The following is a 16,505-nucleotide window of genomic DNA, read 5'->3' as shown; positions in this document are numbered from 1 at the left end:
GAAATGGTTAGGGAGTTTTCAGGCAACCTGTATTTATGAACAATGATGTTCTTTTCAAATTCCACATGCTACTTAATGAAAAGTCTCTTATAAAATAAATTTATCGACAATATACTGTTAGTATGCTTGTTACTTAAGCAGTTATCTACAGCAGGTTTAAAGATGCATAAATGATACTTATTACTTGTGATTGTGTAATGAATGCCTCACTTCTAAACTTATAATAGCACCACAATATTGTTCCATACAACACTAAGGGACAGAAATATTAGAAATAAACCAACTTCTGACACTCTTAGCACCAGAAATAGTGACTACTGAAAGATCAGAAGATACAAGAATCAAAGGACATGAATGAAAGACAATAACTGAAAGGGAATGAGGTAGGGTTATAACATATCCCTTGTGTTATTCAATCTATAAACTGAGCAAAGACCAAAGCAAACGATGGAAAAATTTGGAAAAGGAATTAAAGTTTAGGGAGAAGAAATAAAAACAATTAAATTTGCTGCTGACAAAGCAATTCTGTCAAAGATAGCAGAGGACTTGGAACATCAGTTGAACAGAATAGATGTGTTGTCATTGTAGTCTTCAGTCCAAAGACATATCCGATGCAGCACTCCACACTAACTATCCTGTGCAAGCCTCTGAATAACTACTGCAACCTGCATCCATTTGAACCCTCTTACTGTATTCATCTCTCGGTCTCTCTTTACCCTTCATTTAGATAAGTTGTGCCACTAGCTTCTTTTCTCCCCAGTTCAAGTTAGTACCATCTAATTAGCTATTTGATCTACCAACCTTATCTACAGCATTTTTCTGTAGCACCACATTTTGAAAGCTTCCATCTCTTCTTGTCTGAAACATTTCTTGTCCATGTTTCACTTCATTAAAGGCTACACTCCACACAAATATTTAAATTTTTATTCGACATTAACAAATTTATGTTTTTCTGCAATATTTTTCTTGTCACTGTCAGTTTAAATTTTATATTCTCTCTACTTCTGCCATCATCAGTTATTTCACTGCCTAAATAGCAAAACTCTCCTACTGCTTTTAGTGTCTCATTTCCTTATTTAATTCCTTCATTTGACAATTGCTTTGTGCGTTAACTCCACTTGTCACCAACTGAGATGTTGCTGGTCTGAAGATTATCCACGTATGGTTACCAAATCATAAAAAGAAACACAATTTACAATCTGACTACTGTTTCTCGTTACATTGAAGACTTTAATGCAAAGAAAAATTGAAAGGGGTGCTATATCTAGCATTGGTTGTCACAAAGCTGATGACTATGACAATATTAACTAAAAGCAGATGATGTGACAACTGAATCTGATCTGGGATGGTCCACCTAGATATGAAAGGTTTGTAAAAGCTTGTACCAAGATGAGTTGAAACTGCTCCAGCCAATCAAGTCATTCTGCAAAGTATGAGGTTCATTAAAATGAAACCTGGTCAGTGTGTCTACCTTTGCCTTACACATAAGGTGGCACCACATAACTGTGGGTATGGTGGCACCACCTATTGGTAGAGAGACTGACACGTGCACACCGTTTGATGTTGCATGGCGCCAGTGCAGTTTCACGCCAAAGAGAAGGTGGTCACACAAGTTATCATCCACTACTGAAAATGCAGATGGGTAAGCAGGAACAATGATGAGTGATTTGATTTTTGGTGGAGGAGGGAGTTGGAGGCCATGGAATGTATCGACGGATGAAGGATGTGTACGGTGAGTGCAGTCTGAGTCGTGCAAGTGTTGTGGAATGGTGTAAACGATTCCTTGAGGGGTGTGAATCATTGGAAGATGATGCTCGTCCTGGACAGGCTCACCATGTCATCATACTGGAAATGGTTGTGGAAGTGAATGCTTTAGTCTTAGACAACTGCAGAATCACCCTGGACCTCTAAAACAAGCTATTTTTGGACATCGATTTGCAAAGGACAACAAAGTGTGTGACCGAGTCCAGGCCTGGATCTGACTGCAGCCTACTAACTTCTTCAAGGATGGAATCGGCTGGCTAGTGTCGCAATGGGATAAATGTGCCAACAGTTTTGGCGACTATTTTTGAGTATGTGTACTGTGTATAACTACATTTTTGAGGTAGTAAAATCATTATCGCTACTTTAACTACTGACCAGGTTTCATTTGAAAGCCCCTTAAACATTCACATTTCATTTTATTTATAGGCTCACAGAATTAGTGAAGTTCGGTGGCAGGAGGAACAAGACTTCTGGTCAGGTGACTACAGGGTTATAAATACAAAATCAAATAGGGGTAATGCAGGAGTAGGTTTAATAATGAATAGGAAAATAGGAATGCGGGTAAGCTACTACAAACAGCATAGTGAACGCATTATTGTGGCAAAGATAGATACGAAGCCCACGTCTACTACAGTAGTACAAGTTTATATGCCAATTAGCTCCGCAGATGACGAAGAGATTGAAGAAATGTATGGTGAAATAAAAGAAATTATTCAGATAGTGAAGGGTGACGAAAATTTAATAGTCATGGTAGAATTTTGCACAGAGCACAACTTAATCATAGCTAACACTTGGTTCAAGAATCATAAAAGAAGGCTGTATACATGGAAGAAGCCTGGAGATACTGACAGGTTTCAGATAGATTATATAATGGTAAGACAGAGATTTAGGAACCAGGTTTTAAATTGTAAGACATTTCCAGGGGCAGATGTGGACTCTGACCACAATTTATTGGTTATGATCTGTAGATTAAAACTGAAGAAACTGCAAAAAAGTGGAAATTTAAGGAGATGGGACCTGGATAAATTGAAAGAACCAGAGGTTGTACAGAGTTTCAGGGAGAGCATAAGGGAACAACTGACGGGAATGGGGGAAAGAAGTACAGTAGAAGATGAATGGGTAGCTTTGAGGGATGAAATAGTGAAGGCAGCAGAGGATCAAATAGGTAAGAAGACGAGGGCTAGTAGAAACCCTTGGGTAACAGAAGAAATATTGAATTTAATTGATGAAAGGAGAAAATATAAAAATGCAGTAAATGAAGCAGGCAAAAAGGAATACAAACGTCTGAAAAATGAGATCGACAGGAAGTGCAAAATGGCTAAGCAGGGATGGCTAGAGGGCAAATGTAAGGATGTAGAGGCTTATCTCACTAGGGGTAAGATAGATACTGCCTACAGGAAAATTAAAGAGACCTTTGGAGATAAGACAACGACTTGTATGAATATCAAGAGCTCAGATGGAAACCCAGTTCTAAGCAAAGAAGGGAAAGCAGAAAGGTGGAAGGAGTATATAGAGGGTCTATACAATGGCAATGTACTTGAGGACAATATTATGGAAATGGAAGAGGATGTAGATGAAGATGAAATGGGAGATATGATATTGTGTGAAGAGTTTGACTGAGCACTGAAAGACCTGATTCGAAACAAGGCCCCCGGAGTAGACAACATTCCATTAGAACTCGACTGACGGCCTTGGGAGAGCAAGTCCTGACGAAACTCTACCATCTGGTGAGCAAGATGTATGAAACAGGCGAAATATGCATTGCCCTCTCCCTGTAGAGACAAATGGAAAAACTGGTAGAAGCCAACACCGGGGAAGATTGGTTTGGATTCCGTAGAAATGTTGGAACACGTGAGGTAATACTGACCCTAATACTTATCTTAGAAGAAAGATTAAGGAAAGGCAAACCTACGTTTCTAGCATTTGTAGACTTAGAGAAAGCTTTTGACAATGTTGATTGGAATACTCTCTTTCAAATTCTGAAGGTGGCAGGGGTAAAATACAGAGAGCTAAAGGCTACTTACAATTTGTACAGAAAGCAGATGGGAGTTATAAGAGTCGAGGGACACGAAAGGGAAGCAGTGGTTGGGAAGTGAGTGAGACAGGGTTGTAGCCTATCCCCGATGTTATTCAATCTGTATATTGAGCAAGCAATAAAGGAAACAAAAGAAAAGTTCGGAGTAGGTGTTAAAATCCATGGAGAAGAAATAAAAATTTTGAGGGTCACCGATGACATTGTAATTCTGTCAGAGACAGCAAAGGACTTGGAAGAGCAGTTGAACGGAATGGATAGTGTCTTGAAAGGAGGATATAAGATGAACATCAACAAAAGCAAAACGAGGATAATGGAATGTAGCCGAATTAAGACGGGTGATGCTGAGGGAATTAGATTAGGGAATGAGACACTGAAAGTAGTAAAGGAGTTTTGCTATTTTGGGAGCAGAATAACTGATGATGGTCGAAGTAGAGAGGATATAAAATGTAGACTGGCCATGGCAAGGAAAGCGTTTCTGAAGAAGAGAAATTTGTTAACATCGAGTATTGATTTAAGTGTCAGGAAGTCATTTCTGAAAGTATTTGTATGGAGTGTAGCCGAATTAAGTGAAACATGGACGATAAATAGTTTGGACAAGAAGAGAATAGAAGCTTTTGAAATGTGGTGCTACAGAAGAATGCTGAAGATTAGATGGGTAGATCACATAACTAATGAGGAAGTATTGAATAGGATTGGGGAGAACAGAAGTTTGTGGCACAACTTGACTAGAAGAAGGGATCGGTTGGTAGGAGATGTTCTGAGGCATCAAGGGATCACCAATTTAGTATTGGAGGGCAGCGTGGAGGGTAAAAATCGTAGAGGGAGACCAAGAGATGAATACACTAAGTAGATTCAGAAGGATGTAGGTTGCAGTAGGTACTGGGAGATGATGAAGCTTGCACAGGATAGAGTAGCATGGAGAGCTGCATCAAACCAGTCTCAGGACTAAAGACCACAACAACAACAACAACAACACAGGCTTACAAATTGACATCATGGACTGAGATACTACACATTACTGTATTAACATTAATCCGATTGATAATGTCTTTATACAAGATGTCTCCATTAAGAGTCCTCAAGCACATTTTCTCCGCTGTTTCAGCAGATATTTGCAATTTTGTTTTTGCATTGTGTAGCTGGGATCAGCCATTAGACATAGTGTTCAGTCATATCTTTCATGAAACATCCATTGTCAATGGAAAGCAAAATTTTATGTGCCCATCTGATACTGCAGTCCCAGATTAGTCTAGTGCAATATTTGTTTTATCAATATGTATTAACACGGGCAAAACTGGAAGAATAATCAGAACTCCAGCAGTGACAGCACTGACCAGGCCTATGCTGATTGCTGCTGCAAAGCATGCAGTGCTACTGAGTTGCTGGCAGACTCCTTTTATTGTTCGTGTTTTACTGTCCTGTTAATACATACCGATAGAACAAATATTGGACTAGATTAATTTGAGGGCGCTTTATCGAATGGGCACATAAGATTCCGATTCAAAAATAATTTTATTTATAATGGGAAACAAGCTGATGCTTTCTGTTGACACAGGGTGTCACATAAAGGATGCACCAAGCAGTAACTGATTGGGATGACTCCAGCTACTCAATGCGGAAACAAAATTGCGAACATCTGCCAAAAAACCAGAGAAAATATGCCTGATGACTCTTAGGACAGATACCCAGTATACGAAGATGCTGTCTATTAAGGTGTTGATTTATTTATCCATCCAGGGATTGTCTCACTATGGTACAGGACTTGGCATAATACAATTAAAATAAGTAGCTCAAAATATATACACACATATAAAATACGTTTTTATGATGATAGAATGGGTAGTCAGTCCTGGTCTTACTGAAGAAACCATCCTGGTATTTGCATGACATGATTTAAGAAAACCACGGAAAACCAAAAACAGGATGATTGGAGAGAGCAAACTCCATCCTCCTGAGTATGAGATAAGTGTCTTGACAACTGCACTGCTTCATTCCATCAGTTCCTATTGTACAATGCTCTTTGTGTGATACACAATATGCACTATATAATTTAGAATATAAAACACCATTCTGCACTGCACTACTGCACACACTAAGGACACACGCTGATTATTCCTGGACGATGAACATGCTGCTAGGCCCCTTGCACGCTCCCCAGTCTGTTTGGAAAACTTACTCCAGGCCTGATATGCATGAGCCCTACACATGTTCATAGCCTCCAATTTGTCTGCCTGAAAAACAAAGTCAGTATCCCTCCATAATCGGGGAGATGATGTGCTGAAGAGAATGACGAGATTACTTTTCACATTGCAGATGTTGATACGTGGTTTTCTTGTAAAATCATTAATTACATTGTTATCACATTTAATTATATAATATACATTACTTGGGAGGAATTTTTAGCTACTTTTTTTACACAGATGCAGTTTTCTGTTCTTTTTCATCTCCTTTGGCAGTTTATTATACAATTTTATTCCCTGACAGAAAATTCTGTTTTTATATTTGTCTTTGTTTTTCCTTAGTGAATATCTCAATTGGCTCTTTTTCCATGATTATACATGGAACTACTAGTGAAATAGTAATGTTTCCCCTGATTTGCACAACAGATTGGTACTCACATGGTGCAGCACGGATACCCAGCTTTTAAATAATTCTCTACACTAAGCCTGACTACGACTACTACTATTAGTAGTAGTAGTAGTAGTAGTAGTAGTAGTAGCAGCAGCAGCAGTAGTAATTCTTTGAGCAGTTTTCTGCAGTTTAAAATTGTGACCATGTTTTATGCTTCTGATCCCAAAAGAGTCCTATAGCTAAGGACTGGGTGCTTATAGGAATAGTATGACACAAGTCATTGGTGGTTACAAACTGATGACAGAACTCTTGAGAGTATAACATAATTATGACATTCTTTTTGCCAGTATCTTTGTTTGTTCATTCCTTACCAAGTGACAATCAATATTCATCCCTAAAACTTTGTGTTTTTTAGGCACTCTATTGATTTATCATCTGTCATCGAGAAGAGATATGCAGTTTATGTTGATGTGCATACTGTTTGTTTTCTTTATATTCTGTGTTGATTTATTATGAACTGCCCAATTGTAAACATCCCTGACAGTTTCCTTTGCTTTCTCTAATAGGAGTTCTGGTATTTCATCAGTGACTACATTGTTGCTGTTATCAACAAAGAGGAATACGATACTGACTGAAACCTGGTTGATATAAACGGCATGGGCAACATAAAATTGGCCTGGAAAATATTTCATGCGCCTTAACATATGCAACCCAAATTACAACATCTCCACTAAGCCCAGAGGTCGTAAGTTGGGTTGCCTATGATAAGGTCCACAAAATATTTTCAGGGCCCGTTCCATTTTGCCTACCCCATATTAAGAGCAGAGCTGGACCCAATACACTACACTGAGGCAAATCTTTGTTTACATGTTTCTTGCCTAACAATTGTTTAACTAAAAATTTATTGCCGGTAGACATCTGAACTATGTCTATGTCCATCTTGGTAACTGCATAGTTAACTGCTAACCAAAGGGTCTTACAACTAGTGCTTGTAGGTTGTTTTGCAGTATTTTATGATCAAGATGGTCAGAAGCCTTGAATTAGTCTAAGAAAATGTCTGTAACACAGTCATCATTGTCAGAGCTTCAAGTAACACTTTTGTGAACTGTGTAATAGCCAATATTGAACCTCACCACACACCACATAGGAGACTAAACTGAGCTCTGTTAAAAAGGTTATATTTATTGATTCATTTATTTTTGAGAAGGCACACAGCGGTGAAGCTGGCCTATAGTTTTCAAAAAAATGGCTCTGAGCACTATGTGACTTAACTTCTGAGGTCATCAGTCGCCTAGAACTTAGAACTAATTAAACCTAACTAACCTAAGGACATCACACTCATCCATGCCCGAGGCAGGATTCGAACCTGCGACCGGAGTGGTCGCTCGGTTCCAGCCTGTAGCGCCTAGAACCGCACGGCCACTCCGGCCGGCTTATAGTTTTCAGTAATCTCCACTAAGTGTGTGCCTAAGGTACTCTGGAAAACCAAAGGACTCATTCATTATATTTGTAAATGAACCTTGTACATTCTCTTTGCAACTTTCAGACCAGAGACAGGAACCTCATCTATGCCCGCTGATTTCCTACTTTTTTTAAATCTCTGTATTGTCTTCCTGACTAAAAGCTCTGTTGTGAGAAATATGTTTGCAGTGTAAGCCACTGTGGATGCTACATATTTATCATATTTTGTTGCAACTTCTCCACAGTACCAGACAAATAGTCGTTTCCAAACTTTGCCAGTTCCTGAGGATTTTTCTGTTATTCTACCCCCCCCCCCCCCTCCAATTTATATTTGTCTGCCTTTTTCAGTTTCATGATGCCCTATACAATGCTTTATTTTCTGCATTATATATTTTTTCATTATTGAATGACTTTTTTTGCAGCAAGCACTACCTTCCTGTTTATCTTTTGGTACCTTTGACAGTGATGCAGGAACCATAGATTAGTGTAAATAAATGAAAGACTTTCTAATACCCATAGGAATTCATCTATTTTTCTTAGTTTCTGCTGAAGTGGCTACTTTTGAGTTTATTTGCACATACTGCAGAATGTAAAGATCTTGGCATCTACATTGTTTTCCATGTACAACTCATCCCAAGTTGGATTTGACAATACCTTAGAAAAAGTATGTATTTTACATTTCAAATAGATCTTTCTGCATACCTGCAATGTTGTTGGTTTTACCAAGCTTGTCTTTAGCTTCATTATCTGACAGTAATCATTAGAGAGATGAATATTTTTTATAAATACTTTCCACTTTTTCCTGTTGATATCTGGAAGTACAGTGTTTAAGACTGATCTGTACTTTTTGATGCCCTAGTAACAGTGTTTACTAATTGTGCCACACCATCAGTGTTCAAAATGGCTGGGAAGTTGCTATTAATTTCACTGTGAACATGCATTAATATTCACATGTCCACATATTATTATGTTAGTTTTGGGGACTGAGATTCTTTCCAGGACTTCACTAATCTGTTGAAGAAAATGTTTACATTACTACCAGGTGAGCAGCAGATGCACATAATAATATTAACTTCTTATGGGTGTCGAGCTTTATTAGTTCAATGGCTGCCAAATCAAAATGGTTATCTACATGAGTTGTGATCATATCTTCTCTAATTTTTAAATGTGTGCCACTTCTCATATAAATGTATGGATTCCAACCCTTTAAGCTACTTCTACAGTAGCAACTTGCATTTTCAGATGACAGCAGCAGTATATGCTGTATTTCATTGTCTCCACACTAGTGCTCTGTAATGCACATCACCATGCTATTCAAATACTGTAATTCAACTTCAAGCTGGTGAACATTATTTTTAATAGACTGCAAATTTTGATGAATATATAATTCTGGGCAAATTTCTATAGTCGATGAAAGTAACAATCACCCTGCGTATGCCTCTCGTGGATCCTTATGTGGTGCCTCATTAGAGTGCATGCTTTACAAACACTGGGCTCCCTCAGCTCTGTCTCTGCTGCGCAAAGTGTGTGGTGGGCCTTAATAAAGGGGAGCCTGTTATTTATCATAAAAAAAGTTAGTCTTCCTACCCATTACAACAAGTATTTGACCATGTGTGGCTCTGCCATCCACCTACTTTACTCTCACTAATCAACTCCACCAACCTCCCTTTCATAGTTCTCTTGAGATGCAGACCATGCCTAGTGTGGTCCACCTCTTGATAGTTCCCCCTGCATCAGTGCAGTGCGTACTCAGCCAGCAGTCAACAGTGACATCTCTAGCTCTGCACTGAGTGACCATACAGCACTGCCGAGGCAACGTGTTACTAACTTATTCTACTGAGAAAGTTATAACATACCAAATTATAGGTGCCAAGTAGTATTTGACCTATTTTCTTCATCACTGCAAATGATTATTTGTCTCCTCTTAAATGTGTAAGAAATCTTTTGTATTAACTTTTGAAAATCTCCCAGTTATTTACATTTGTTGGACAAGTAGGTGTAGGTATAACACCACACCAGATTAGTCAAAGCAGTGAGCACTGGCGTATTAAAATCATAAGTTTTAGATGTATAAAATATAAGGGTCAATTATGGTGTATTACACTCACAGCTCCTCTTTTAGCCACTACTCCACTTATGGCCACTTTCATGTAAGTAGTGAATTTTTAAGCTTCTTTCGAATACCAACAAATCTTATAATAGCTTACTATGAACAACAAATAGATACAGATGCATTTTTTACTACTTCTTGTTAGGGGTTATAATTTTGTACAAAAGGCCAGTGCTGAAAAAGTTGAGTTTCGTAGAGTTATTCTTTAAGCATCACACAATTGCTTTTTCATATTCTCCACATTTTAATAAAACACCAGAAGAAAGTTAATTTGCTAAGAGGTAAGGTTAAGCATTACAGTTTCATTTCTTAAAAGCTAAATATGGTACAACCCAAAAACATACCATCAAACTTCTGTGACCATTAACAGACCCATATTTAGTGTTTGTTCCCTATTATCACCATGCTTGCAGGTATATGCAGGGACATATACTCATCAGCCAGAACATTATGACCACTGACCTACTATCGGTATAAACCTGTCCAAGTGAAAGCAGCATCACCTGGCGAGGAATGGCTGCTAGCCAGACACAGCATGGTGCATGTAGAATCAATGAGCATGCAGTCCGTGTGTAGAATGGTGGAAGGCACGCAATGTATCTGAGTTTGACTGAGGGTAGATTGTGATAGCCCGGAGTCTTGGCACAAGCATTTCGAAAACTGTGTGACATGTCGGCTGTTCGAGGAGTACTGTGGTGAATGTCTTCAACAGATGCTGAAACCACGTTTGGACATTGTTGGGTTGGGTGATCACTCCTCATTAAAGACGTTGTAGGCTGGGCAGACTGGTAAAACAGGAAAGGCGGTGAACTGTGGCAGAATGAACATCAGACTTTAATGCTGGGCAGAGTACAAGTGTGTCTGAACACACACTGCACTGAACACTCCTAACAATGGGGCCCTGCAGTTGATGACCCACGCATGTGTCAATGTTAAGACCATGATATTGGCAACTACAACTGAAATTGGCACGTGACCACCAGCACTTGACACTGGCAGAGCTTTGCGTGGTCTAATGAATCCTGATACCTTCTTCAGCATGCCAATGGGAGGGCATAAATCCATTGACTTCCAGGGAACCATCTCCTTGACATCTGTACTGCGGGATGCAGATAGCTGGCAGTGGCAACATTATGCTCTGAGGAACATTCATGTGGGCATCCATGGATCCATACAAAGCACCATGACGGCCAAGGAATATTGTGCACGATGATCGTGTTTCCTGACGGCAATGGCATTTTCCAACAATATAATGTGCCATGTCATGTGGTCAGGAGTGTTATGGAGTGGTTCAAGGAACACAGTGGAAAGTTCCAATTCACATTCTGGCCCCCCCAACTTGTCAGATCTGAACCCGATTGAACACATCTGGAATGTGATTGAACGTGGTATCAGAGCTCATCGGCCCCCTCCCCAGAATTTATGAGAATTAGGTGATTTGTATCAGATGTGGTACCAACTCTCTCCAGCAAGCTGCCAAAACCTCTATGCCCCCATGCACCACCACTATTATCTGTGCCACAGGTGAATATACCGACTATTAGGTGGGTGGTCACAATGTCTTTTATACAGGCTTGATTTGCATTCTAGCTATGCTAATTTTATTTAAGTAAGCTCCTTTAAAATGTTTCTGGTATTTTTATATCAAATAGATGTAATTAGTAGTCTGGCCCAAGGATCTCATATTAATTAATCAACCCTTGTAACATAGTAAAATATGCAATAGAAATTAAGAAAACATAACATCTTTTAACTCAAGGTTTTTGAGTCAACCAAAAAATAATAAATTTAAGTATATTTAAGTATTCTCCCAGTAAATTTGAAAAGGCAATGGAGGCTACTGTTGATGAAATGAAGGTTGGTACTGCAAGGAAGTTGTACAATGCTCCAAGAACATTAGGAAATAAAATTTCTGGTCTAAACCCTCAAGAATCTATTGGGCACTGTAGTCCACATTACGTCTTGGGGACAGCAGTGGAGGGGGAGGGGGGGATGCGGGAAAGGGGGGGGATGTTGAATGGACTTAGTTCTGGGGTGTTCCATCATCGGCTTTTCAGTTAATAAAGAAAATCTTTGTGCGTCTACGCAAAAATTTATCGAAAAGGCAGATTTGTAAAGTTCTGAGGCTGCATTGCAAACAATCAACCTGGAAAAAGTGATATCACAGTTTTTTCCAATTTTTGTCACAAAAAGATATTGAACGTTAATAGGGGTAAGAGGTTCTTTTACATGGGGCAAACATTAATTGATCCCAGAAAGTAGCTGAAATTTTGTATGGAAATGATATGTTTAGTAACCCTAATAGAGTTGTTAACATGGATAAAACCTCTTTTTTTTCCAGCTCCCAAAGAGAAATTAATTGTAGATTGTTTCTAGGCCTGTCATTACAACAGTTTTTGTTATTTTTTTCTGCTCCACTCAATTGCTATAACTTTCCTCTACTTCATGGATATTTGTTTCCTTACGTGCTTGTATAATGAACAAATTACTTTCTAGTAAACTGCTTCTACAATTACTTAACTCGCCAGAATTATTATAAAATGCTGTGGCCAAAAGTGGAGAAATGACTAGTCACAGCTGGTAAAAGAAATCATTAGGGGGTCACTGGAAGTGCTCAATTTCACTTGTCAGCTTTGACCCTTGACATAATGGTGTTGTGGAGTACAACGCCACTGTGGCATGGTGTTTTTGAGTTGGTTTGTGTTTGTAGATGTCGTGATGATGTATTTGGTGTCATGTTCTGGTTGTGGATGTTGACGTGTTGAGCTGTCTGTGTAATGGGTGGTATTGGGTTCATTTGAGTCTTGGTTATCAGTGTGATAACACGAGTTTATTAGAGCCTGGGTAGTCAGTGCTGTAACATGGATTAGGAAGTGTTTGCTTTGTTTCAGTGAGTTATGATTTCTTTTATTTCTTTTTTCCCTTGTGGTTTACACTTTGGGCGTTTTTGTGTTTCTCATGTGGAATGAAATTTAATACCTTTTTAATTTTTTTGTTAGGTGTGGATATGACTGATAAGTTTACCAGCTTTTCATTACTTGCTCCTTTGGGTGATCATTCATTATCGATAATGTTTCTGCAGTGTTTTGGAGTAATAGCAGAATATGTTAGGTGCTATACCTGTGGACAGTGCGTGAAGTTTACGATAGTTCCAGTGTCTCGGACCTGGGACCTAAACATGATGACTGTCAGCACGACAACATCTAGCATTTGATACGCCATAGTACCTTTTTCGAGAAATCTAGGTTGGTCATTAGGGAGAATGTTTTGCTAACATATTACTTTTGTTACAGGTCATCTTTAAGTTTTTGTGCATGATTCTGATGTGAGTGCTGGAACTGTTTTACACTGATTTTCTTTTTGTTACGAGGTGTGTTCACAGTATGTTAACTATAGGAGGAAATTGGGTGGGCCAGGGGTCATCGCTGAAACTGAAGAGTTGCATTTTAGTTACAGCAAGTATGGGAGAGGCTGTCCTCTGGTGTGGAGGTTGTTATTTCAGAGCGGTGGGTATTCCGATAGCGATTTTTCAGAGTTATAGTAAGAGGGAATCTGCAGACTTGTTGAGGAATATCCTGAGGAGGGTGGTATGGTTATGTTTTTGGGAGGTCTGTAGAGAGGATGTGTAGGATGAGGGTGGTGAGTTGAGTGTGTTGGGAGGGGGGGAGGTTGTGGATACTTGTAGGATTGATGGGGCAGGTTTTGGGTCTGAGGAAGTATTTAGAGGTTGTTGGAGAGGATCAACAGTTTTTTTAAAGGCATGATTGATTTTGGTTTAGTTTGTTCCCTTTTTTTTATTACTTTTGTGTTTGAGTTGTTGGGGTTTTGGTCACTTTTAATAGAATTATGTAGGTGTGTGAAGCCTGTAGTTTTTTACTTGTGGTTTGCCAGTAGGTCTAGAGAAATTTCTGATTCTGCTTTTTGGAGTTGCAAGCGTGAGTTTTCATGACAAAAATTGGAAAAAGCCATGATATCACTTTTTTCCCAGTTGTTTGTTTGCAATGCAGCCTTACAACATCATAAATCTGCCTTTTTAAGTTGTTCTTAGGATGGCTATAAGTGATGCCTCGCCCCTCTCTCTTCTTCATTTCAAATACAAGTATCTTCCAATTCCACTTAGCAGATGTTCATAGGGTGCCACAACAAACTTTACAAATAAAACTTTTCACAAGAAGAAAAATGGGAGGCAGAGGGCAGTTCTGTAATTACATAAATAAAGACCTGAGTAGTTCCCACTATGTTGAGAAAATTGTTATTTTTCAGCACAGTATAATGCAAATCATTGCAGACTATATAGCTTCATATTCTCTTCATCTATGATAATCTTTGACGTCCCTATTTTACCAAGACAAATAAGAATATCCATTACCAAAGGTGTGATCTAGAACTAAAAGGAAATAATATGATAGCATTAAATGTCATAACAGCCAATTCAAAAGCAGCTTAATCTGTTTCAGTTAGAGAAATAGGCTATATGGGAAATTTATTTTAGAGCTTGGGCACTAGCATTTACATTGCAAATACTGTTGATCGAGACACTTATCTTCAAGGATGTGCTCTGTGTTTAAATGGATCTGGAGACCAACTTAACAGTATATAATATCCTCCTACAAAATTCTCCAATACTCGATGAGAAAAGCAATTAGCAAGTTCATGTCAAATCATAACACTGTCTTTGATACCAAGATGGACAAGAACATTGGTAAGGAATCATTTTCGGTGTTACTGGTATTGGGCATTTGCCTGAACTGATTTAAATTAATATAAAATATTTTTTCCAGTAAAACAGGGTGATTAGACAAATACATTACTTGAGAAGTGCAGTTTCAAAATTTATTTATAACAGGTTAACTACTGTCTCACTTCACTCAATATCTACATCAAAGATCTGTGTACAACATCCTAAAATAAAAGTTTTTATACAAACACAATTATTTGGATATGCACATTTAATTTTTTGTCACACAAATGGCAGTTATTGATATACCTGTAATTTCTGGGTCCGTTTAGTTGCCCCATGTGTATTGACTGAAGAAGAATCAACTCCTAACACTTTCAGACTGTGGTGTAATGCAAGCAGAGAGGTCAAGTAGCCTTTCCCACTACCAACATCAACAATGTGGCTTGTACCAGCCACTTTTGAAAGTGCAGCAACCAGTTCACTCATTATTTCAACTTCATGTGCCTTTTTGGGGGACATAAACTGATTAAGCTGTGGAATACTCTGAGAACTAGATCCCCAAGATATAATCTTGCTCCTAAGATCAGAAGGTGATAAGCAAATATCGTTCAAAATACCAGCTGACATTTTGTTGGCTTCCATCAAGTATTTACTGAGATGGAACATGCTTGATGCAGAGTCTCTTTTCGAGTCCCAAAAGAAACTCAATGCACTGTCCATACCCACATACTCGATCTCACTCTTTAATTCCTCTGGTACACATGTATCCCAAAGATCTTCAGTGATGAAATTTACCAAATGACAGTTTGCTAATTGCGAGAACCTATTAAAAAACTCTATAACTTCACCTAATTTCGCTCGAAGCGTCATTTTAAAAATGTAGGTTTATCAGAATGATAGTTTCGCCGAAGTTGTAATAATAGTATTAAATTTGTACAAAGCACACAGTTTCCTATACTTTGCTCTTATGGAACTCAAGAGATCCAGGATGTCCTCGTTTTCTGAATTGCTAGTTGGGAAAGATCGGCACAACTCCATAAACTTTTCTAAGTCCTTCTCTCCTTTGAAATTATTTCCTGGCGTTCTGCTGATGATAAGCCACGCCTGAATAACTCCTTTATAGAAACCAATCTCTGCGCCTATTTCTGCACCTCTGTGATATCCCAAATGGAAACCTTCGCATAACCCATCTACAGAACCTTTCTTCAACCCCTCCTGAAAACCTTCTGCACTTAATTTTTCTTCGCTTAGCAGCAGCGATTCGAAGACATCATTTATGTCATTTTCATTTACTTGAGTGTCATGCACAATGGGAACCTCCATTGCAACGGTTATCAAATCACCTTTCGTTTTTGAACCAAAATTATTAACTGCAGCTTTTTAAACTTCATTTTACACAACTTTTACATTACCAAACACATCTCATCATACAACATGCACCATGCATTGAACAACTAAGTCTCAAAGATCATGGTTGAAGTTAAAATGACTTAGTGTTCGAACGTGGAAAGTGATAAAAAATATGCTGTAAAATTGAAACTTGATGTAAAAGTCGTAACGAATTTTGAACACTGTAATAATATGGATGACAGAAGCAATCATGCAATCGATTTGTTATAAATGTACAGTAGACTTCACAGTAACCAGTGTGCAACGTCAATACCACAGGCTTCTCTATCTATTGAATTCACTGTGCATGATATGTACATATCTTTGGCATAGCAAGATCTTTGTGTGCTACACTGTAATGAGTGTATGATATTTTCAATTTCAATATTTATGGTCGAAGACTAGAAGCCAGGTATGTGCTCACTACTTAGTAGTCCTTAGCTGTTCTTTTTGTCCTGAGATACGTATTCCGCAGGGTCTGTCTTATTGGTCTG

General features: G+C 38.5%; 2 protein-coding genes across 2 annotated transcripts in view; both read right to left on the bottom strand.

Moving 5' to 3' along the window:
• The window catches only part of LOC124606318 (probable methyltransferase-like protein 25), an 84,091-nt gene extending 68,599 nt beyond the window's left edge, over window positions 1-15,492 (bottom strand). Inside the window, exon 1 of the mRNA XM_047138303.1 lies at window positions 14,929-15,492. Within this exon, the coding sequence (XP_046994259.1) occupies window positions 14,929-15,492 (564 nt within the window). The remainder of the gene's footprint in view (window positions 1-14,928) is intronic.
• Window positions 15,493-15,510: 18 nt separating this feature from the next.
• On the bottom strand, window positions 15,511-16,072 carry LOC124606325 (protein LTO1 homolog). Its single transcript, XM_047138310.1, has one exon. The coding sequence runs from the start codon at window positions 15,943-15,945 to the stop codon at window positions 15,511-15,513; it is 435 nt and encodes a 144-aa protein (XP_046994266.1). The 5' UTR covers window positions 15,946-16,072.
• Window positions 16,073-16,505: the final 433 nt, after the last annotated feature.

The sequence above is a fragment of the Schistocerca americana genome, chromosome 1 (assembly GCF_021461395.2).
Source record: "Schistocerca americana isolate TAMUIC-IGC-003095 chromosome 1, iqSchAmer2.1, whole genome shotgun sequence".
NCBI lineage: Eukaryota > Metazoa > Arthropoda > Insecta > Orthoptera > Acrididae > Schistocerca > Schistocerca americana.
Note: the sequence above shows the minus strand (reverse complement) of the source record. Positions and strands in the feature narration are given on the sequence as shown.